The sequence below is a fragment of the Phaethon aethereus genome (assembly GCF_964289735.1).
Source record: "Phaethon aethereus genome assembly, chromosome: 1".
NCBI classification, from domain to species: Eukaryota; Metazoa; Chordata; class Aves; order Phaethontiformes; family Phaethontidae; genus Phaethon; species Phaethon aethereus.
Genome location: NC_138575.1, coordinates 96,099,318 through 96,122,590, shown reverse-complemented (window position 1 = coordinate 96,122,590; position 23,273 = coordinate 96,099,318). Strand labels below are relative to the sequence as shown.

Sequence of the window (23,273 nt, the reverse complement as noted above, 5' to 3'; positions counted from 1 at the left end):
ATATTATGCATAGCTCATACTCAGCCAATAAATTTCTGAAGTTTACTTGTAGAAGGTCTAGTTCTGTCTCCTACATTTGAATTTTTAGTTGTCAGCATATGCTTCTAAAAAGCTTAACTTTTTCCGTGAAAGACACTCCTTTGTAGTTACAGAAATATTACTGGTGAGAATAGCTTATATGCTAGAGTTTAGTATGTTAGTGTTCAAAGACAAAAAACCTTTCATGTGGATTAGCTAATTCACATTTAACTATTTTAATTTAAAATCCTGGTTTGTTGTGTATATTGTTGAAGGATTGCTATGTTGTAGGCCATATGCAGCACCATTTCAGTAACAGATGAAGTGATTTCTTTGCCTCTGTGAATATTTGTCTGTTTAGGGAGTGCTAGCAAAGTCTTTGCAGGGAAGATCTCTTAGGAGGCGTCCGTCAGTCTCTCTGTCACTGTAGTCCTTATCAAAACCCACTGCAGTTACGCCATTCAGTTGTGCAGAAATTGTTAGAGAGGAGAAGGAGTTGGCCTCATGTTGCCTCAAAATAGAATATGCGGCCTGATTCAGTGCTCCTAGCCACTGTACACGATTCAACCCTTAAGCAGCACTAATGGGATTTAACTGGGATTAAACTCCAGCGCTGCCCACTTACACAAATGGCCAGAAAGCCACCCTACCCCCTACTAGGTGCCCAGTGCTGTCATGTGGTGCCCCTTCTCTTAACCTCAGAAGTCCCTGAGCACAGACTGAGTGTAATAGGCTAATTGCCTCTCATTTGAGAGATAAATGCATCCTGAATGGTAAAGCTGGAGCCACAGGGACATTGTATCCTACCCAGGTGCACGAGAGGCAGCCACACAGGAGAATTTCGGAGGGAGAGGGATCATCTCATCACAGATCTTAGCTGGAGGTTTTGAAAACAATGATGAAGTCTTTAGGAAAGGAAACTTCAAATAAAGTTTTTTTTCATTCCTTCCTACAGATTTATAAGACTGAAAAGAGCTTGTGCCTGCCTATGTGGAATTTTCTGGGCTGAAACACAATTTATCTTAAGCTTTTCGGGATATTTTGTATTATTTGTAGTACTTGAGCATCAACACTGCATTTGAAGCAGATAAGATCCCAAAGGGATGGGCTTTTTGGCTTCTAGAGTAGATATGCTGGGATTCACATGGTCTTACTACATGTCCAGATTTCTGAGGCAGCCTTTGAAACCTGTTATGGCCTTTAAAAGCCAAGACCTTGCCTACTTTAATTGCCTATGACACCTTGCTCAAGTGGAAGTTTGCACAAGGGCACAGGCCAAACAGGCTGATCTTTCAATTTTTCCTACCTCCTCTCTCACCTTGAAGATGATTATCTCGGCAGTGAGTTAAGCGACTTCTAATTTCTGAGGTGTTTCAGGATGGAGTACACACAAAATGTAGTATGTGCATGCAAAATGTAGTATGTGCATGCAAAATGTAGTATGTGCATGCAAAATGTAGTATGTGCATGCAAAATGTGCTTTGGAGAAAAATTGCAGAACAAGCAGCCTGGTTTGCATTCTTGGTTTGAATTCTGGTTTGTTGTGTCAGTCAGATGCCTTCTGCATACCTGCTTCCTTTCCTGTAGACAGCTGGAATGATTGCATCGCTGTAGCAGGGAGCCTCTCTTTACCTCGTAAGCCTTCATTTTCTTAACATTTGAATTCTTCAGAGGAAAATGGCAAAGTAGCCTAGAGATCAGTTAACACTAAAATACAAGTTAGTTATTACTGCGGCCGTGGGATGAAGGAAGTAATTTTCTAGAGGAGCTTACCTTCCCACTCACGTGTAGCTTCAAGGCTCTTAGCTCGCTGCCTTGAAAGGTTGATCTCGATTTTATGATGCTTTTAATCAGTATTGTTTGCCAGGGATTAGAGGCCTCATTGCAAATCCTGTCTCCTCCAGGGCCTGGTGTTGCTAATGCTGTCCCATATATCTGTGCCTGTGGCTACCCCGGTAGCAGGCTAGTGAAAGTTTGGCGTGAGATCTAGCCATAAAGACAGGCTCTTCTCACATGCCTGAGGGCTGATCTGCGCTTCAGGTGGCATGTGGCAGCACTGCTGGGTCTGCTCAGCAGTTCCTTCCTGACCCTGGCAGGGCTGGCTGCTTGGTTGGCAGGTTTTTAAGGGTTTTGCAGCTAGTTATTATTAATTAGAAACCTACTTCTGGAGAGTTCATAATGCAAAGCCTGTACAGCGGATTTATTGTACTTTAATAGTTGGAGTATATTAACACAGCATACTGTATTAAGCAGCTTTAGTCATAATTCTGAACTGTTAGACTCCTGTCAATTTACTGTAAGCTTTGATGCTGTAATTTTTTTCCATTCTCTATCTACTTTAAACATTTTGTATTTAAAATTCAAAGTTACATTGCTAGTCAAAGAGCTTACTGGTAAACCTGTTTGGTCCGTCGTCCCCCGTCTGCCCCCCTTTCTTTTATTTTCTATTTTGGTTTCAAGGAGTTGCTACTTTAAATGAAGCAACTTTTGACTAATATTTATTGTCAGCATGCATAGATAGTATATGTGGCACAGATACTGGCAAGTTGCTGGAAGGTCAGAAAGGAAATTCTGAATTGTGAATAAAGTGAATTATTTTTATCCAGTAAAATATAGTTATTTACTGAAGCTTCCAGTCAAGTCCTCCAAGTTTCATCTACAGAGTTTCAGAATGCTTATAATCTAGTTATGAAAAACAGATTTGTCTTATATGGGAGTTCTCAAGAAATTGTTAAGAAACTTGGAAGACCTCACTCACCTGCTGGTAGTCGAAAACTTGCCATGGGTGGGTTCCACCTTCAACTGAAAAGGTTAATCACATTTATCATGGAACTCCAATGCACTGTGAGGGTGGTGTCTCTTCAGTTCCCTCCACTCACTGATGGGTGGCCACATCAGTGAAGCAACACAATAAGAACATGCATGTCCCTCTTTGACATACCTGAAGGAGAGATGGGAGATAGAATCACCCTTGTCTCTGTCTTTATATGGTCGTGATTTGAACCACACTGAAGAAACTGTGCTGTTATTTTTCTGTGCTTGGAGTGGCAACTCTCGTCTAACTACAAAACATTGAAAAGGTGTATGAGAAAGGCAGACTGAAACAAAATCGTTCCTTTTCTTAGCTGGGCTGCGAATTTGCTCTTGAACACCATATAGGTGATGGTTCTTGGGTGGAACCCATACAGCCTGGATTTGTCATCCTGCAAAGCAATCCCCTGCTTTACAAACTGACCAGTTGGGATAAACAGGACAATGACAAGATGGACTGTGTGTCAACAAGGTGCCGGAGGGACTGTGTGGCAAGCAGCTCACCGTGGTGGAGGATGCAGTTCCCTGGGCAAGGCTAACAGAAGTGTTTACATGGCAGTCATGGTAAACGTTTGCCTGGAGTTTTTAATCCCTCTCTGTGTGTCAGAACTAACAAGCTCTCAAACTACTTGTGAGGAAGAAATGGGACAGCCTTTTCCTTCTGAATATGGAAGCAATTTGCACCATTGTTGTCCAACTTGTTACTGCTCGCTGCTGTGGAAATGGCTAGATAGGACACAATCTACAGAGGGCAGAATGTGACTCCATATCTGAGTCCCTTTTCCTCTTTCCACAGAAAATATGACCCTGTTCTGACAGCTTAGATCAGATTAATGGGCTTGGAGCCCACAGATGGCACAAAGCCTTTGGGATTGGAATTCAGTGGGGTGTCTAATTCCAAATGAAAGGATACAGAACAAATCCTTAATCTATTAGGAGCTGATTGGGACAACTGTTCATACAGGAGCAGCTTGTATTCAGGCAAGACACTGTCTCATCACATTTATTTAAAAAAAAAAAAGATTAAACTTATTTAAGAGCATTAAGGAGAACTGCCTTCAATTATTACTGCCAATTATTACTTGCAACTGGAGAAGCAGTCCTTCACCTGTTGCCATTTGAAAACTGTAGGACTAGAGAGTGCCACTGCAATGTATTTGCAAGCTATTGCCATAGCTTCAACTCTGGCTGATAGCCTGCTGAAGCCTTATCCCAGCCACAGGCAATAATCTCATTGCAGGATTGTTGCTGTACAATGTGGCACCTGGAGTGAGAGATCCATTAGTCAGAATGCAGGATACAAATACCTCCCAAAGAAATCAGGGCGTGCAGTGTTCCTTAGTGTAGGCTTCTGGATTTGAAAATAGACTTTGGGCTTTTTCTGGATGCCCAGCTCTTAGGAGTGGGATGGTAGAGAGGATACTACAGATGTCATTGTGCTTCAGGAAGCTTATTAGTACCCCAGCAGGCTCCAGAAATCCCAGAGCAGGATTATGGCTTCATTGCCTGAGGTCTGTGCAGAGGTCACATGGAAATGTGGTCCCTGCCTCAAAGAGTTCCAGCGTAACTTGAGGGGGAGTATGAGAGGGTGCATGGGTGCTTGTAAACTTAGCTATTTATTTCCAATTAATAAAGATGCATAAGCAAAACTGTTTGGAAGCATCTCCAGTAGTCCTTACCTAATTACTGTGTCTTACGGATAAAGTTAGCTACCTGGAAGCTGAAGGGGTGCTGGAGCAGAAATGTACTACTGACAGTTAATAATGCAGAGCTTGAGGACTGTATTCTTTAGTCATACATGTCAAATGGGCTACAAGGCTAATCTCCATCTAGGAAAGCCGTCAGCAATGTGGCATGGAAATGAGAGCGATCTGTATCTGTAGAGTTCCACAGTGGAGAAAGGGCCTCAACTGCTCTGATAAACCGAAATTCAGGGTAGAGAAAAGTTTTTGCTGCATGGTGCCATCCAGTGTGACAGAATCAGCTAAGCTTTAAGGGCGTTTACTGCATGTGAAACAGTTCCTTAAGGTTGTTATTTATAAAGCCTTTGTGTTTAAGAAAGATGTCCATCCCTTGATTGAATGAAGTGAAGTTTCCATATGTGATCTATGTGTTAAGTTTTAACCAGTATGTTTAATTGATTTTGGAATTCGGAATACAGAGTATCAAGAAGAAAGAGCAGTAAGATGCTGGTTTTGGCAGCCTGGAGCATATTTTTAAGATGATTGAAGAAAATGACTTTCCAAAGATAGATTCATTGTTAGTCTCCTGTAGGGTCTTGCTTATGATGTCAAGACTTTCCCTGAATGCAAAGCATTCTTCTGCTTGAATTGTGTATATGTAAGTAGTGAAATCCGATTAAGGCCAAAAAGCAGGTTTGTCTGCTACTACTCCAGGCTGGCATCTGCTGCGAGTGATTTTTAGAGTTGTCCTCCTTTTAACATTGTTCTCTTCCAGGACACAAGGAAAATCCTGTAAATCTTCCTCCCTTCCAGTTATCCTGGGTCACAGAGAGGTTCTTGCTCGAGTGTTATGTGACCAACTGCTCCGATTGGCGAAGAGCACATGCGAGACAGGGAGGTTAAAGCAGCTGATGTAGTACAAGATAATTTAACACTTAATTTGCAGACTGTTAAGTCAGAGATGCCTAGTTCTTTCTCAGTGCATACATGCAGTAGGGTTAGAGGTTGACTTATTTCTTAGTTTATGTTACTGTGTCATCATCCTGCCTTCTTTTTCAAATTATTAATGCAATTATAATTTCAGAAACTTATTTTAAATTCAGTGTAAAGGTGAGTCCAAAGGAATTGTTACTAGTTGAGCCTCTGAAACTTTGATCAATGCAACTATCATTCATAGAAATTAAGCTCCAGCTCTGCTTTCTTGTGAGGACATTTGCCATACTGTTTTGGTTTTCTAAATTTTCTAAAAACAGGACCCATTGATCAAGGGCAGTTTCACTCAGTGAAAATACTGTTGTTCTTCATGGTTGTTAGGAGACAAGTGCACTCTGTCTTGCTCTCTTTTTTTCTTTAGTGAGTAATTAATTACTTTAGTAAAAAAAAATTGGAGAGGGAAGTAGTATGAGTGTGGAAGACCCACCAAATCTTCATTGTCAGTCCCTTCAATGCCTTACACATTTACATGTAGGTGTATAGTCACTGTATTCTACGTATTAATGTACTGAAAAGCATGCAACATTTGGACAGTACCACCCTGGCCACCCATGCCATGGAAGCACTCCTGTTGTACTAACACCAGACCTTTCTTGTGTCTTCAGTGTGTCAGGAAACAGTCTGGGAGGTCTTCAAGACATTCTGGGATAGACTGCCGGAGCATGAAGAGTACCACACCTGGATGAGCCTGTGTGAGGAAGGAACGATGAGCATCTTTGAAATGGGCATGAATTTCAGTCAGTCAGAGGAGCACCGGAGTCTGATTGAGAAGGTGGGTGCAGCACCTCGTTGGTGTTTTCTCATAAGCGAGGGCATAATATCCCACGGCAACATGCAGCTTGGCATATGGCAGGCGGTAAGGTGTGGAGCACTTAAAATGGACAGGCCTGAGTATCCCAGCTCTTGGATCCGTAGTTCTGAGATCAGTTCCAAAAGCAAAGTTGTAGCTGATTTGACGGAGGAGAAAGCAACGATGATGAAGAGAACATTGCCTTCAGTAGGTAATGTTCCTGACGAGTGGATGATGTCTAGACCTCTTGCCTGAAAAGGCAGCGTGACATGAGGCCGGCTGTGGCACGTTACCCTCCATGGCCTGCGGCAGCCTCCCTTCTCTGAACTGCACATGGAGGTGCCTTCAGTTCAAGTGGCACTTGGAGCAGGGAAGTTCTGAGCTGTGTTTCTGATGCTACCACGACGTACGGCAAAATTACATGTTTGGCGTTTTATGTTGCTGTAGGTCTGTGACGTCTGTGCACTGCAGCCTGACTGAAATGAGTGTGGCTATAAATATAAAAAGCTTTGGTGTCCTATGAAGGCAAGTGATAACAACAAGGGAAGTTGCAGAGGTTAAAATCAGAGTATTTAGAGCCAAACAATTTAATAAAAAATTGCTGAATATCTTGGTAAATTCTCTGCTATTTCAGTTGAAACGAGCTTATTTTAGCCTAAAGCAAATAAAGGGAGCATTAAGCTAAATGAAAGAAGCCTATCTCAAATGAAATATAAAGATGTCTTTTCTGGAGTTTGTGAATTTTAAAATTAAGTTCTCTCCTCAGAATTAAGTGCTTAACCTTGTATGCATTTAAGATACAGTAGATAGCTTAATTTCTCTGGATAAAAGGCTGTCTTGAAATGTATGGTGATTTATGGATCTTCTTGAAGATTATTATTTCTTCTATTTTTGTAAGTTAATGGATGAGTAGTTTTATGAAACTTACAAGTCTTAAGAATCAGTAATGTCTGCTAGTATGGATGTGCTGACATTTCTGCTTTTTTATGGACTCCTATGCTAGGAATGTGCACTAGGGAATGTGATGAAAACTGCTGTGGATAATGGCGAGTGTTTGTGGTTTTTTTCTGAGCCTGCATGTTAGTCTTCACAGGTGGATGCTTGCCAAACTTTGCTTCTGTGATGGCTGATGGTTCTATTGTCCTTAGAAGGCTTTGCAAAAAGATGGGGACAAATAAAATTCATGTGAAGCTTTTATGTGCATAGTGAATGTATCATTGCTTTATATATGAATTTGGTAGTGAGATATATGAATTTGGTAGTGAGATGATCTATAGTGGGAGCTTACTAAAAGAAATCAGGATGATTCTTGGAAGCAGGATGATGAGTCTTAACTTCCCACTGCTGCTTTTACCTTTTTGGGTATGGCCCTTCAGTGTTACAGTGGAGGCAGATGAAGTGCTCTGTGTTTGATTTATTCAGACGGTTTGTGTAATTTAGGTTTCCTTTCTCCTGGAGATGGATTATATTCCCTTCAGCATTGCAATATTGTGGAACAGGACTGTTCATCATTCTATTTGCTTTCAGCACAGTTGGTAAAAGGTGACGGCTCTTCAGCTGATTTCATGGGAGACTAGTCTATGTTAAGGGGGATTGAATGCTGTCACCACCGTGTTTCACACAGAACGTCATGAATCTGTCAGGTGACTTTTGAAATAAAAGCCTGAACTCAATTTAAATTTGAACCAAAGGTTGAAGGCGAGAGTACTCTATCCCATCTCCGATCAGCCAACTTCAAAAGGTCTGATGGTGTATTTTTGAACACGTAGGTCAGTGTGGATTTAATTCCTAACTCTAGTACTGACTCACTCTCGTATGTGCTCATGCACAAAATGCTTGTCAGAGTGTGAAACCTCTTTAAAGCAGCTCTGAGAATGTTAAGTCCAAACAGATGCAGCAGTTATGAGACTCTTTTTAAGAACATCCTTCCTCCTCCTAGTTGCTTACCCCAGCCTAATGCAGTGGTAAGAGCTGGGGCTCAGCCTGGGGGACCGAGCACACTTTCTAAAGCACTGTGTCCTACCATCTCGTTCTTTCTACTTTCACCAGCTAAGGTGACCAAGTTGCATGGCTAAGCCTTTCCCTTACTTCTGGGATTTTTTTTTTTTCCTCTCATTACAGCATGTTCATTCATTTGTTCATGGTCAACTGTTGCCATTTTTTTTTTTTCCCCATTCCTTAGGTTTGATCTGTGAAGTGCTGAGCACTTCTCACCAAAGGGCTGCCATCATTTCACACTGTGCACAGTACTCTGTAGCGTGCACGCATGATATGTGTGAATAGTCCACACTCAATTGCTTGAAAGGAAGACTCACTTCTGCCTAGCACTGTAGAAAAGCAGCATATGTGGTTGGCGGTAGTCCTTTGTCTGGCCATTACATGCCTCATTAAATACCATTTGTTTCTAATCTTGCTCTGCTTTCCAGTGCCTGTGAATCATCCGTGGTTAATTTCAAGAGTTTAGTGTAGATCCTGCAGCTGATCAAAGTATTCTGCTTTTCTCTGGTATATATTGACTATTACTGCCACAGCATTCACCTGCCACCTCTTTTGTATTGTGCACGTTGGCTGTTTCTGGCAGTCTTATTCTTCTTGTCTTTCTGTATTACTTTTTGGTAGATGACAACATGAAATTCAATTTTTAGAAGTGCTGCATGCCATGAATTTCCCCCCTGTTTCTCAAAAGGAGTACAGCATATCTGAAAACTAGGCAAAATAAATCTGTGGGGTTTGCTCTCAATAAATAATAATTAAACAAAATGATTGTTTTCATGCTATTTTTGTTGTAGTGTGAAGTTTCTGTTTTGAGCAGTGTAATTAAACGACACTTTATTAGCCTTCCTTCCTGGTTTTATTTCTTACCCTGTCCTCTAATCCCTGGTAATCAGTGTCACACAACTACAGATGTTGCAATGTCTGCTCCAGTGTGGCTTAGTTAATGAAAAGAAAAATTCTATTTCTCTTGCTTTGGACACATTTTCTTGCTGGATATAAGCTGGAGCTTAGGCCAGCTCTCGGTCCCAGCTCTCATACTTCTTCATTTAGGAAAAATGTTGTTCAGTCTCTAATAGTCTGTCAAGAAGACTTGACTAATTTGGTAAAGACATTTGGTGGAGGTGAAGGCATACATAGCTGGAATTTCTTCTTTTGCTGTCAGATGGCTTCTACTGGTGGGAGAGGTGTGCCTCAGAAGGCAATGCTTTTGCTGCTTTTCAGTAAGCACGCTATGTGCCGTATGTTGTCTTGGAGACTTGGGGCCCGCCTCTATGTGATTGCCTATACACGTGCGTATGTATATAAATATGCATGTTGTACAATAATATATAACACATATACCAAGTTTTCATCAGGTTCTTAAAGCAAATCACCTGCCAGATTTTCAGAAGGAGCAGATGAACAGCTTTACAGATCTATGCCAACCATGAAAAAATATTTTAAATATTACTTTTTTCCAAAAAAATTCTTTCATTTTACTTTCTATGTGATTGTGTTAACTGAAAGTACCTTACATAAGATGAATACAAGCCTAACTAATTTCTTTGGATATTAAGTAGATTTGCAAGGTGTGGGGTTGTTATCCTTCCATCTCTTTTCAAGTCCTGGCAGAAATGGAAAAGGTAATTCTAATCCAAAGGGAAATTTTGCTTGCTGTATATTTCTTTGTACAAACCTTCCTTTATATAAATTAACTCTGCCTGTATTCCTTACTGTGTAGCTGTATTTCAGAGCGAGTATAACTCTGTGTTCTGTAGAATGTTTTCATTCATCCCATTCACATGGTCATTCTATGCTTTGGCACATGAGTGCATGGAATTCTGATATTGCCAAAACTTGCCCTCACTCTGCCTTGTGACTGTGGCTGTGTTCACACCTTTGCTAGATAATTTTTGAAAAATTCAAGAGAGGAGAGACACAAGCAAAAGTAACTATCGATTTCCAAGGAGCCTTGTACTTGGTAAAAGATTGAAGCACTGCTGCCAAACCAGCACAATGTGCTGTTCATAGGAGCACTTACGTGTCACTTTGGGACATGGTTTAGTGGGCATAGTGGTGTTGGGTTGATGGTTGGACTTGATGATCTTAAAGTTCTTTTCCAACCTTAATGACTCTGTGACTTACGGCTGGCATGTGATAATCTTTGTAAGATGTCCACATGGCTGTTGGGCACATTTTTTTTTACTTTATAAATTGCTGAAATAATGCAGCAGTTCTGGAGTAGCTGGCTGAACTGTTTTGACACCTGCTTTCCTGCTTTCTCTGTCTTTGAGAAGACTTTTTTCCTTCTGTGTGTTCTGGGGATTCTTCAAAGAGGGTTTTTTAGCTACAAAAAAAATTGGCTTCTCTGCCTATTTCTACAATTTTTTATTAATTCTGTGCAGCTTGTCATGTAAAATGAAACCAGAGGTTTGAATTTTCGTATGCAGCCTATTCTTAAAGTAAATAAGATTAAAGGAGAGTCAGTTACCAGTGCTTCCCTTGTTTCTTTCTTTAACTGCTGGGACCTGCTCACCAGGCATGCAGTCAGCACGTGGTTTGGGTGTGTGGTGAGCTCCCAAGCTAGACTACCAGTGCCCCATCCTCACACCTAAGAGCTTCAGTAGAGCAGTGCAAACTTTTGCTTCCTCTGTGACCTGTTAGGGCTGAGCAAAGATGTCGGGGACAAAATTTGAGTTTTTATTTTCTGTTTGTAATATTTTTAAACAATGGACTTATTTCAGATTGAGCACCAAATACTGTAATAGTCAAAAGAACTTTTTTGTAGACTGGTTGTCTACAGCGTCTCCTTAGTGTGCTGAGAGATCTCTTAAGGTTCCTGTCCAGTTTTTGGAGCTTCATACAACTTCCGTATATGTATCTGCTGCTGACAGTGATTAGGAAGACTTGTCCACCCATCAAGCTAGGTGGACAAAAGCCTCAACTCATGTGTCAGGTTTTTTTCCTTTTCTTTTTTTTCCTTTTTTTTAATCCTTTTATTTTCAACAACACAAAGCTCTGCTACTGTTTCAGCCAGAAGGCAACTGGAAAAGGTGAACCACACCAGCCAGATGCTGTCCCAAAGTGTATTTGTTGAAGAGATGTGAAAACTTCAGAAACTTGGTGGCTTTGTGGTGCCTAAACAAAATTTTGCACACCTTGAGTCTCACCAACATGTAGCATATACAGAAGAGCAGTTAATATGAGAAGTTGCAAGCAACATTTTGTACAAATTGCATTAGAAGATGCTGCACTGAATGTTTATGTGTGAAGGAATAAAGTTAAAGAAGTGAAGCTGTGAAAAATGTGGAGAAGTAGTAAGGACAAAGATATTTTTGAGAGGTTTAAAAAAGTAGATGTGAAGTCAGGCACATCCTTATATAGCTTGTGGTTCTTTAAAATCAAAACCAAAACCACAATACGCAGAATACACTAAAAACTCTGCTTCTGTTTGAATATACTGGTGAGTACCTTTTAACTTGCAAATACCTTGATTGCTTACATTTTTTTATGGAGCCTCAGGTGATTTCACATTTACTAGTAGTATATAACAGCGGCATAAGACTTTTGCTATTGTTGTAATACAAACTATATTACAACATTTAGTGGTAGCACATGCTGACATTTTGAAGGTGGCCTTTGGCTGTTGCGGGGGGGGGAAATGTTGGAGATTTTCTTGGGTGATTATTCTGAGCATTCTTACAGCCTCTTGTTTAACACGCTCTTGATTGCCAGTGTGCTCTGAACCTAACCCACACTGTATTTTTACAAGGGTGTGTAGTGATAGGACAAGGGGTAATGGCTTTAAACTGAAAGAAGGGAGACTTAAATTAGATATGAGGGAGAAATTCTTCACTGTGCAGATGGTGAGGCACTGGAACAGGTTGCCCAGAGAAGTAGTCGATGACGCATCCCTGGAAGTGTTCCAGGCCAGTCTGGATGGGGCTTTGAGCAACCTGGTCTAGTGGAAGGTGTCTCTGCCCATGGTAGGGGGCTTTGAACTAGATGATCTTTAAGGTCCTTTCCAACCAAATCATTCTATGATTCCATGGTTCTATGTTACGTCTATCAACTAGAATAACAACAATAATAACAGCAAAAAAAGTAGGTAGACTGCTGTGTGTATAGGCCCAGAGGAAGAAGAAGGTGACAATCAGAATTTGGAATACATCCAGTATTGCTGTGTAGCTGCCAAGTTACTGCTGGCATGTGAGGGTCTCCTAACTCCATGATTCCCCAGCCTTTGGCCATTTATTATTTGTGGCAGTCTGAGTCCTTATTCCCAAAAGAGGGAAAGGAACTAAGCAAATGGAAATGTAGATGAAGGTGAAGAAATAACTTCTTCCTGGAGCCAGAGACACAAGTCAGGACCATGCCTCCTGTTTAACCCTGGTTTCTGTCTGCATAGATCTTTCCACGTGGTGACTAAGCACAGCTATTCAGCAGTCCCTGCCAGGAACTAGTCTGAGCTGTTAGAGCAATGGATACCTTGAGATAGGTCTTAATAATACTCCTTGGTGGGTGGAGAGGACCTAAAATACTGATGGTCATACTTCATCTGTTTAATTGCCATATATCCAGTTAAGTCATGGTGAGCTGAGATAGTTGTGACCTTTCTGTTCATCAAGGCACTTAAAGCAAGCAAAGAGACCCACCAACTTGCATGATTTTTATTGTTCTGTCCAGTTACTCCTTCAGCTGACACCATTACCTGCTCTGAATGCAGGTTTCAGGTTGTTTTATCACCTTAGTAGTTCCTGCAGGTAGGAGATAAAGCTTCAAGAGAGGGGCCTTGCCTCTGCAGTGTCTTCTGTAGTCAGTGGGTTAGCGCTGCTCTCTGCCCTACTTCTGATAACCTTCAAGATGTTGCATAGTGCTGTTTTTAAGCATTTTCTTTAGAAGGGAGGATAAGAAAGTGGATATTGTGGCCACAAAATAGCAAGTGATAGAATACATTTTACCATTAGTGCAAGAAAAAAAGAAGTTGGATTCAGAGCTCTATATAGATAAATACTGGCAAGATCTGAATTAAATGCATGTTACATGGACTGTTGTAGTAGGTAGTAATAACAGGCAGAAGTTAAAATCTCTTTTGATACCAGAACAGTAAATATTTTTGCTTATCTTCAATTGAAATCTTAACCTTACCATTGCATTACCATATCCGCTCATTTTTAGAACCTATGAATTTTCATGACTCATTTGAGTGCTCTGTAATGATTTATATGCAAATGTGACTGATTAATGATTCTCAGTCACACACTTTACCCTCCCATTGGAGTTCATGCACAAACAAGAGTGTTGGTGTTCCTTCACCTTAAAAACCTTACCTTTCCTAAACAGTCTTGTGCCTTTTTCACATTTATGATAACATTTGAAGAAATACTTGTGCCTAGAATTTCAGAGTTGCTTTAAAATGGAATGACGCAAAAACAGAAATAAAAAAGCACTTTTGCATCAAAAAGCATTTTTGTTAAAATGCTGCATTCTCACATCTGAGAGGTTTGAAAAGGACTATGCATTTTCTTGTAACTTTTAGAAAAAAAAGTAAGTTTTGGCCTAATAACAAATATGAGAATGTTCAGCTGAAAGGTAATGTATCCATCAATGCATGCAGAGACTTAGAATGAAATTGCCATCTCAACCATAGCTAGAACAAACACAGCTGATGAATAAATGTGTATTGGCTAGAATAAATACTAAGTGTAATGCCAGATGTGGACAGTGCAGCATGGCAGTAAACTGAGTAAACATCAAGTGAAGGATTAGCCTCAATTGTGAGGAATAAATTCCAATGAGGAACAGAACTGGGGATCTCCTTTGCCCAAAAGCAGTTGAGGTACCTTTCTAGCTAGAAGAGAAGCTGTCTGCTTCTCTGCTACCCCATTTGAAGCTCGTCAGCAGCAACCTGCTGCATATAACATGCAGTTCAAAGGCTGCCTTTACTTCTGAGTATCTCTAGCAGGGTTGTCGGCTTTACAGCCCAGCAAATTTGGTTTGCAGCTTTTCTCTGATTTTCCAGAATGCACCTTTCTGTTTTCTATAAACATCCATAAGACCTTCTGCAGCAACATCCCCTGCAATGCAATCACACAGGGTGTCTCTTTGTCAGCAGTAGGAAGTATGTTTTTGTATTTCAGTCTCTCACAAAGTCCAGATTACTATAATGGAGTCTTCCAGAGTTACTTGTTCAGAAGCAAAGGGCAATGAAGTTGGTGAAAGGTCTAGAGCACAAGTCTTATGGGGAGCAGCCAAGGGAACTGGGGTTGTTCAGTCTGGAGAAGAGGAGGCTGAGGGGAGACCTTATCGCTCTCTACAACTACCTGAAAGGGGGTTGTGGCGAGGTGGGTGTTGATCTCTTCTCCCAAGTAACTGTGATAAGACAAGAGGAAATGGCCTCAAGTTGCACCAGGGGAGGTTTAGATTGGATATTAGGAAAAATTTCTTAACTGAGGGAGCAGTCAAACATTGGAACTGGGGAAGTGATGGAGTCACCATCACTGGAGGCGTTCAAAAAATGTGTGGACGTGGCACTTCAGGACATGGTTTAGTGGGCATGGTGGTGTTGGGTTGATGGTTGGACTTGATGATCTTGGAGATCTTTTCCAACCTTAATGATTCTATGATTGTTCTGTTTGGTCAGTTAATTTAGGGCCATTTTTAAATTGATCAAAATCCTGAAACTTTATGTTTTACAGTTCCTGGAGAACTCGGGAAATTTTTGTTTTCCCAAGAGACTCTAATGGAATAGACCCTCACTTTTCCAATACAACTAGAATCTCCTTCCCAGGTCCATGGCAAAATGCAGCTTAAAGCATGATACTGCAGTGCTCCCATCATAAAGCTCTGTCTGCATCCCACATTTCCAGTGTGGGCACATAATAGGGCAAATCCATTCTTTATGGCAGATTACGTGTCCCAGTCTCTCTTTCTCCAAACATCAATCAAATTTCAGAAAATAAAGCTTTAATGAGTGGCTGTTCCTTGTAGATCTGTTGGCAATCTACAACAACAAGGCATGTTGAGAAAAGCTGTCATGAGAAATGAAAAATTAAGGGAGCTCATGTAGCTTAAGTCATTGTGCACCTACTCAGCTATAGCTGCTGAGGGTTCATATACAGCCCCATGTGTATAACAAAACATATCTGAACAGTGTTGGGCAAATGACAACATGGATTAGGTCATGGATCCTTTCAAAAGGAAGCAGGGCTGTGTGACTTTTGGATGCTGGTGAGAAGGAGATTTCTGCTGTGTGCACCTTTTGGTGGGGCTGAGATCCAAGAGTAAAGATGAGAGTTGGCCGTGGAAAGGAGTTTGTAGTACAGCTTTGAGAAACAAAAGGCAGACAGTTTCCCCAGGAATCCCCAAAACAGTAACAGGAGGTGCTCACCTACCGAAAGTCAACTTGGAAAACTCCTGGGCCAAGAAATGAAACCTGCAGTTGTGTTGACTCAGCGGTATGTTTGTTTAGTATTGACTTTCAAGCCCAGCAGCAGCTCTATCTGTTTCAGTGTGTTTGGAGCACAGACTAACTGCTCAGTGAGGGAGATGAGGATGAAAGGGGCAGAAGGCAATCCTGCCTTAGGATGGGTAGCATAACAAAACACCACCTTTGCATGCTGAAATGGGCACTTAGAAATGTAAAATACATGATTTTTCCTGAATTCTGAGCTGTATTCAAAGGTCAGATGTAGCACCCCAATGGTGCTACACGTACTCCCAGTGCTGTAGTTTCTGATCACCTCACGCAGTAGATGTTTTTTTCTTCCTAAGATTTCTCTGAGGCAGAAAGACCCTTTCTGCTGTTTCTCCTTTTCCTGTTCTGTGATCTTCCTTGCTAACCATTGTCTTTTTCTGTTTAATCAAATGTCCTAATCACAGTTTTCAGTATCTTTTTGATTGCTGACTTAGATGCCTTAACTTTCGTTGTTTGCATAGAACATCTTCAGTTTCTTCTAAATCTGGAAAGAAGCAGATTTCATCTGCTCATTCACACCTTTCCCCCCCTGCCTTACGGATGCAAAAAACAATTTTTCTGTTGCCATCCTTTGAGCAATTATGTCAGATTTCCTTCACTCCCTTTCTTATCCCCACACTTACTATTCTCCTATTGACTTTGGCTCTTTCTTTTTGCGTTGCAAGTTTTAGTCTCTTCTAATTTAAAAAGAAAAAACCCCAAACCTTCACATATATGCAAACAGATTAATTAGCTCCAGTTGCTTTGCCAAATCTTGCCTCATGTCCCTTTCACCTTTTAAGCTCTTTCTGTGTTAGTTCTCTCTCTGGTCACTCTTCTCCAGGTCCAGCCTAAATCTTCCTTTTCAGTCTAACACCTGGGACAACATAGCTGTCAGCCGTGAAGCCTGTGCTCATCTCTTTCCAGGCAGAGCTCAGAACCGATACTTTATCCTCATCATCCTTGTCTGATCAGCTCCTTTACTTTGCAAATCTGTAGTTCTTCCTTGTTTTCCCTGTTTTTCACCTCATTTCTAGATAGCACTGCCTAACACACACTGAAGAATCACTTCTATGTTGAAAGTTCGCCTTTGCTGTGGAGCCAATTCCTCCTGGGCAAATTGGACTCTTAGCTTGTTTCTGACACCTTACTGTGGATCTCCAGGCTTCATTTCAAGTTGAACATGACTAAAACAATTTCTGTTCTACTAAGCCTTTCCTGCTATCCTCTTGCTCACTGTAGACCATATTTTCACCTTACCTGTTGGGGCTGTGCCTCAGAGCACTGCTCTCCATCCAGGACCTTCCCTCCAGCTTCAGTTCTGGACATTGTCATTCATTTCCTTGAATTCCCCCCATGCTGTGGCCTTGGCTCTGTGAGAGAGTGGTTCTGCCACACACCATGGTGGGGAATCGGGACAGGCAAAGAGAGGATCATTTCCTGATATGGCTTTCCTGTTGGAAATTATATATACAGGTGGTTTAAATCAAACATGATTGGTACAATCCTATACAGATGGGATTAAACTAATATGATATTATTTAAGATCTCCTTGACATTTCCTCCACCTTTTTCTGCTGCCTGGAATTATCTCCAAGATATTTTGTCTTTGGTGCATAACGATTGTCTCTTAGGATCAGGCAAGAGAATCCTATAAAATTGCTTTTCCTGCAAGTTCCCGAGTTGACGGAAGCTCATCCATCTAGTCAGTACTCTATGCGATTCGTGGTATTGTGCTAGCCTGTATTTAATGCTATGGTCTCTTATTAATTCCTGATAATTTTGCATTATACGTTTTGCATTATATGAAATTAACTGCGGTCTGTTGAGAAAGGGAAGCACTAGTGCAACTGACACAAAATCCAGCTCCACCTTTAGAAGAATTCTAAAATAATGTTATGAAAGGCTGGCTTCAAGAGAACTAATTTTATACAAAGCATCTGCCAGAGGTAGCTTCACTGAGTAACAGCCATCCCCTTGAACTTTGGTGTGGCTGCTGCTGCTCTGGAGAACTATTTATAGATCGCTTCAAGTATTCAAAGGGTAAAGACGTTAATTAATCCTTGCATATTCCTTCTGTGGTAGGTATGTTTATAACTCCATTTTGTTAATGAAGGAACTGATCCAGAAAGGTGAGGTGGTTTGGCAAAGGCTGTTCTGTACTAAATGAGAAAAACCAAGCCAGTATTAGAACTCTAGAGCCCTTGGCTTCTAATTAGGGGGAAAAGGTGCCTGTTTGCCATGAAATTAAAATATGTCAGTGCTTGGCCCCACCCCAGACTGGAATGCAAGTTAGACATTTAAGAGAGAGGAAGGCAATTGCACTACAAACTGTTGCAGACTCTGCCAGCTTAGCAATAGATGCTTCATTTTCACATCCTCAACTGAAAAAAAAATAGTAATTTAACATAATGAAAAACAAGTCTTATATTTCAGTCTGTAGGATGGATCCAAAATGTGTGAACCTGTTTTTCAGCCCTCCGTGGACTGTAAGAAACTGAAGACTGGATATTGAGATCATACTTTCCTTTTGAAATTACTGTAAACCCTAAGATTTTGCCTGTGACACAAAGCTGCAAGACTATAATCCCTGTGCGAGATTTGCACTGGCATATTGGTTTTAATGGATGACTGATAATTCTTTTATTAATCCATTTACAGTTCATGCATTTTTTTCATTGTTTTTGCAATAGCTTCACAGCATTATATAGCAAACAAGCGTAAGGGTGACAATCTTTACCATTATTTCTCAAAGCTGCCATTGAATCTGGGGGAGATTTTGTCTGAGAATTGTGAAAAGTCAAGTCATTTAAAGCATGTAATCCTTTAAAGTTATCTTATTTCACAAAAGATGTGATTTGGATGAAGAGAGAATATTCTGTCCTGAACTAGGTGAATTAAGGAATAATCCAGCTGCCCCATGCAGAGGCTGTCATTCAAAGCCAGTCATACAGTATTAGGTTTTGCTAGTTTACTACAAAAATGGATGACAACCTAGTAATTTGACGCCTTTTTTAAAAACTGTAGATGTGGAGATAGTGTGTCATGTTTGTTATTCTAGGCCTTGCCCATTAAAATAATAATTGGCATTTCAGGTTTGTCTTCTAAGTTCTTTTTATAATTTATTGGATAGAAGACTTGGAAATAACAAGACATACTGGTTAAGTCCTGGGACCCAGGCTCAGGAAAGCTGGTTGCCACCAGCTCCTCAGGCTGTCCCACAACAGAGCTTTGGACAAGGCCACCCTTCACTGGTGCGTCTCTGTTTCCTTGCTGTATGAAATGACCAGGACTATACTGACCTCTGCCGTCAGTGGGCCTGGTGGACTAATGAGTAAAGCTGATGGATACAGACTACCAAGTGGTATTAAAAATATGTGTGGCCCCTAATAACCAGGTTTGTTTTTAATAGCACCTACAAACTGCCTTGACTGACTGACTATGGAAGAATGTCTCTCTAATGAACAAACACCTTTTACTAAAAGGTCTACTACTTATAAATAACTTTCCAAAAGCTTGTAGGCAGGGAATCAGTTTCTCTGTTCCTCGTAGATCCCAGCGCACTGAAGCAGAGTACAAGCACTGTATAGAGCAGCATAATGACCCATTAAAAAAAAAATACCCAAAGTCCAGTTTTATTGGCCCCGAGTTAGACTTTTCACTGTTACACTACCTAGTCTTGCTGGTTTCTTGCTTTGTCACTTAAAACTGGTCTAGCTGTGTCTCAATTTTTCATACTAAAGTATCTCCAAATACTTCATTTACTGGACTTGTACAATAAAGGTTGGCCAAAGGACATGCTGAAAAGAAAACTGACTGAAATTAGTGTTTTGGCAAACCCTCCTCGGGCTGATATCCAGGCTGCCTGCCATTCTAGCTGTGATCACACTTACTGTCCACAGATATCTTGGAAAGAAGAGAAAGGTAGTCATTGGTGTGGCTCCAAACAATAAAAATTGAACTTCTAGACTTCCTTAGAAACACAGGTGAAGAGAGGGAGCAGGCTAACCTATTCAAAAAGCCTCTTTTGCCTTTTTACTCCTTCACAAGAAGAATCACCAGGATACCTCTGAGTGTCAGTCTGTACGTCACTAAACACTTATGGGTGTTTTGGAGAGAGGTTTTCAAAGTGGAAATACTATGTGTTAAGTTTATTGTAATTTAACTTCAAAGTAGATGTTTGAGTTGATCCACTTTAGGTTGAGATTTTACTGAAAAATATATCCGCATTGATTATGTAAAGAAAGCCAGCCCAATAAACAAACTGACAGACAATGCTCTTTCCCCTAAAACTAGAGAGAAACAGAAGTTTTGTGGCTGGACAACAATCTCTTGTAAGTATTTTAGCAGGGCCTGTAGCAATAGGATGAGGGGTAATGGTTTTAAACTGAAAGAGGGCAGATTTAGACTAGCTGTAAGGAAGAAATGTTTCATAATGAGGGTGGTGAAACGCTGGCCCAGGTTGCTCAGAGAAGTGGTAGATGCCCCATCCCTGGCAACATTCCAGGTCAGGTTGGACGGGGCTCTGAGCAACCTGATCTCATTGAAGATGTCCCTGCTCACTGCAAGGGGTTTGGACTAGATGGCCTTTAAAAGTCCCTTCCAACCCAAACCGTTCTATGAATCTATCTTGTATTCTGTTCACATTGGTACAGCAACAGGATACAGCAGTATTCCTTAACAGCTCTCATGCTGCAAACTGCTCAGGATCTTCTCCACTTCTTGTGGGGTTCCCCACAGAAACTCCTGTGACGCCTCTCTAGAACCAATGTCACTCACACCAGCATAATTTTGATGAACAAATGTGAACTGTGTAGCCCTGCCTTCATCTTTATACACCAATAAATGGAAAAAAGTCATCTCTGTCACTTGTATAACTCTAAACAAAGTCGTCAGAGTAATCTTACTAAGTTATTTTTAAGTTGTAACTGTACTTTCAAAAAGGTGGTTTTAAATCTGTAGAGAAGAAGCAGAAGTAATAGTGTATTTCTTAAGACTGCTTGCTTAAAAGGACCTTATTGCTAGCCTCCTCTAAGATGGGAGAACATTGTTCCTGCAGAACAATGCAGGAAAATGCAGAAATGCAGTGCATCTTCTGACAAACCTAGTGCTCTTTACAGAGTCTGTTGTTGAGTTTCAGTTGTACTTTGGAAATGTAGGACACATTTTATTTTCAGTGGGGATTTTGCTAATAAATATTGAACTTCAAAAAATGAACATAGAAGAAAGGAGAATTATTTTGCCACAGAGGAGGAAGCAATGTGGTATAAACTGCATTTCAGTTCCTTTCACCTTATGATAGTCAAATATACTTATTGTTGGTTGGTTTGTTTGTTTTCCAGAAACTGTCCTATATAAAGGAAGCAATGGGCAGGTGAGTTACCTGTGTTTGCCTTGCATTTTGTCCTGCCTGGAGATAACAGCAGAGCTGAGCTGTAACACCTTGTAACCTTTTTTCTCTTTTTCTTGTCAGCTCCTGCACTGATTGGTCATGTAGGTAAGTCATTTTCCCGTTTTTAAAGCCTTGTCATCAGTCCTTTCTCCAGTTCTTGCTGCTGCTGAAGTTGATTTGTCCACTGAAGATGAACAAAATTCACCTTTGTGCAAAAGGGCATATAGAAAAGCGTGCTGGAGAAAGCCTGTGGTTCTTGCATGTGAACCTCTCACAGGCTGTCCTGTTTGATGTGCTCAAAATATCTCAGCCAGTCTGGGGCTTGTACCTTTTGCTTAAGAATGTCATCACCTTGTTGGCCGTCAGGCACAGAGGCAGGCTATTTACCTGAAGAGGTTTAGTGTGCAAAATCTATTTTGGGAAAGAGATGTGTCCATAGTTACTTACGTTAGTGTTCTGGTTATCCTGCAAACATTTCCCAAAGGCTTTAAGGTAGGCCATCGTTACAAAAAGCGAAAAAGTGGAATGTTTTAGAAATGCTTTTTAAAAAAAAAAACTCCAAAAAAACTTTTGAGAGATGTGCTGTAAAAACAGTTACGAGGGAATTGGCTGCTTGGGCTCCTCACACTTTTTAACAAGGCAATAAAAATGAAAACTAGTCTGAATCGTGGCTTCTTTTTACCAAAGCAAGCCTGAACTTGACCTGTTATTTTCATGTCTTTTTTGAACTGAAAGGAAAACCAGTTCAAATTGTTATTACTCCGTTCTTACTCAGAACTTTAATCTAAGCTGTTATTTTTAGAGCAATTCAAACCCAAACAACCTAGTGCTGAACTCATCATTGGCAGGTTCAATTCCCTGCTTTACTGGCCGTATAAACAGATGATAAATATGAGTAACTCATTTACTAGGAAAAACAATTGCTTAACAGACTTTTAAAAACACCCAACTTTCCAAATTAGGTATCCTCATAATGATTTCATAACCACAACATTATATATAAAAAATTAATAACATGAGACGATAAGGGCAAAAGTGGTTCCTAAGATATTTGTTTCTCTCTGTCTTGTGGGCTGAACACTCCTGTGACATGAGCACTCCCCGAAGCCTCCAGGTCAACTGGGTAGCATACATCTGTTCAGAACTTCCTCTGTTGAGAATGCAACATTGACCAAACTTTTATATTCTTAAGAGAAAATAAATTTAAAAGAAAATAATCTTGTCCTTCTAAACTTTGTGGGTCCAATTCTTTCTCATTAGCATCAGTCATTCTTTAGACTGGCTCTTTACGTGAGTAGAACCACATCTTATTTATCAGAAAATGTGAATTCAGAGATACAGTTATCTCAGCTTGAATGTTGAAGACTGAAAAAAATTCATCTTTGTGAAGAAGTTTGAGTTTGAAAACCTACTGTATCCCTCTATGTGATCATTCAGGAGAACTAGTAAATGTGGAGATATACGAGAGGAATTAGTCAATACTTATTAATCTAGAGTCCCTACATGCACTGGGCTAAAAAAACCTAACAATGCACAAAGCCCAACATTTGATTGAAAGGTGGATCAGAGTGATTAATGTGGTACTTGTACAAAAGCCGTCTTACCGAGTGCTTTGTGACAGGCATTAAAAGGGCTCCAGTAGACAATTGGCAAGCTTTACCCAACTCAACTCACCGTGGGGCTTTAGTGCATCTCTCTCAAAACCACACTGCTTTAATCCCAGTATATATTACTTCAGATTGTTCGTAGCTTTAGGATGGGATCTTTGTTATCAACAACAGTTTAAACTTTGGTTTTACTATATTTTTTTTCTCTAAAAGTTGTTGTTTGTTTTGTGCTTGGATATGATAGTGTTTTATTGCATGGAGTGAGAGATACAAGACTGCAGCAGTGAGATAGAAACAGGTATATTTGCTCTGGATAATGGAGCATCCGGAAGAAATTAATATAATTTATTTTGGCAAGATTAAAAAAACCCCACAACCCTTATTCTAAGAGTGTTCTGGGCATCTCTGCACCACAAGGTTTAAGAAGTGAAGTTTGTAACCCAGGGTCCTGTAAAAACATTGGCTGTCATGGGTAGAAGATGTCTCATCGAACTTCAGACATCCTCTCTCAAGAGGAGTGAGTGAGCTGTCTCAGTATTGCTAACAGCCA

The 23,273-nt window shown here is 40.5% G+C and overlaps 1 protein-coding gene across 1 annotated transcript in view; it reads left to right on the top strand.

Annotated features, from left to right (window-relative positions):
• IMPG2 (interphotoreceptor matrix proteoglycan 2) overlaps positions 1-23,273 on the top strand; it is a gene marked incomplete at its 3' end in the record, with an annotated part of 63,275 nt that overhangs the window by 4,330 nt on the left and 35,672 nt on the right. The window contains exons 2-4 of the mRNA XM_082014419.1: positions 6,110-6,276; positions 21,067-21,098; positions 21,198-21,221. Coding sequence (XP_081870545.1) covers positions 6,110-6,276; positions 21,067-21,098; positions 21,198-21,221 — 223 coding nt within the window. The remainder of the gene's footprint in view (positions 1-6,109; positions 6,277-21,066; positions 21,099-21,197; positions 21,222-23,273) is intronic.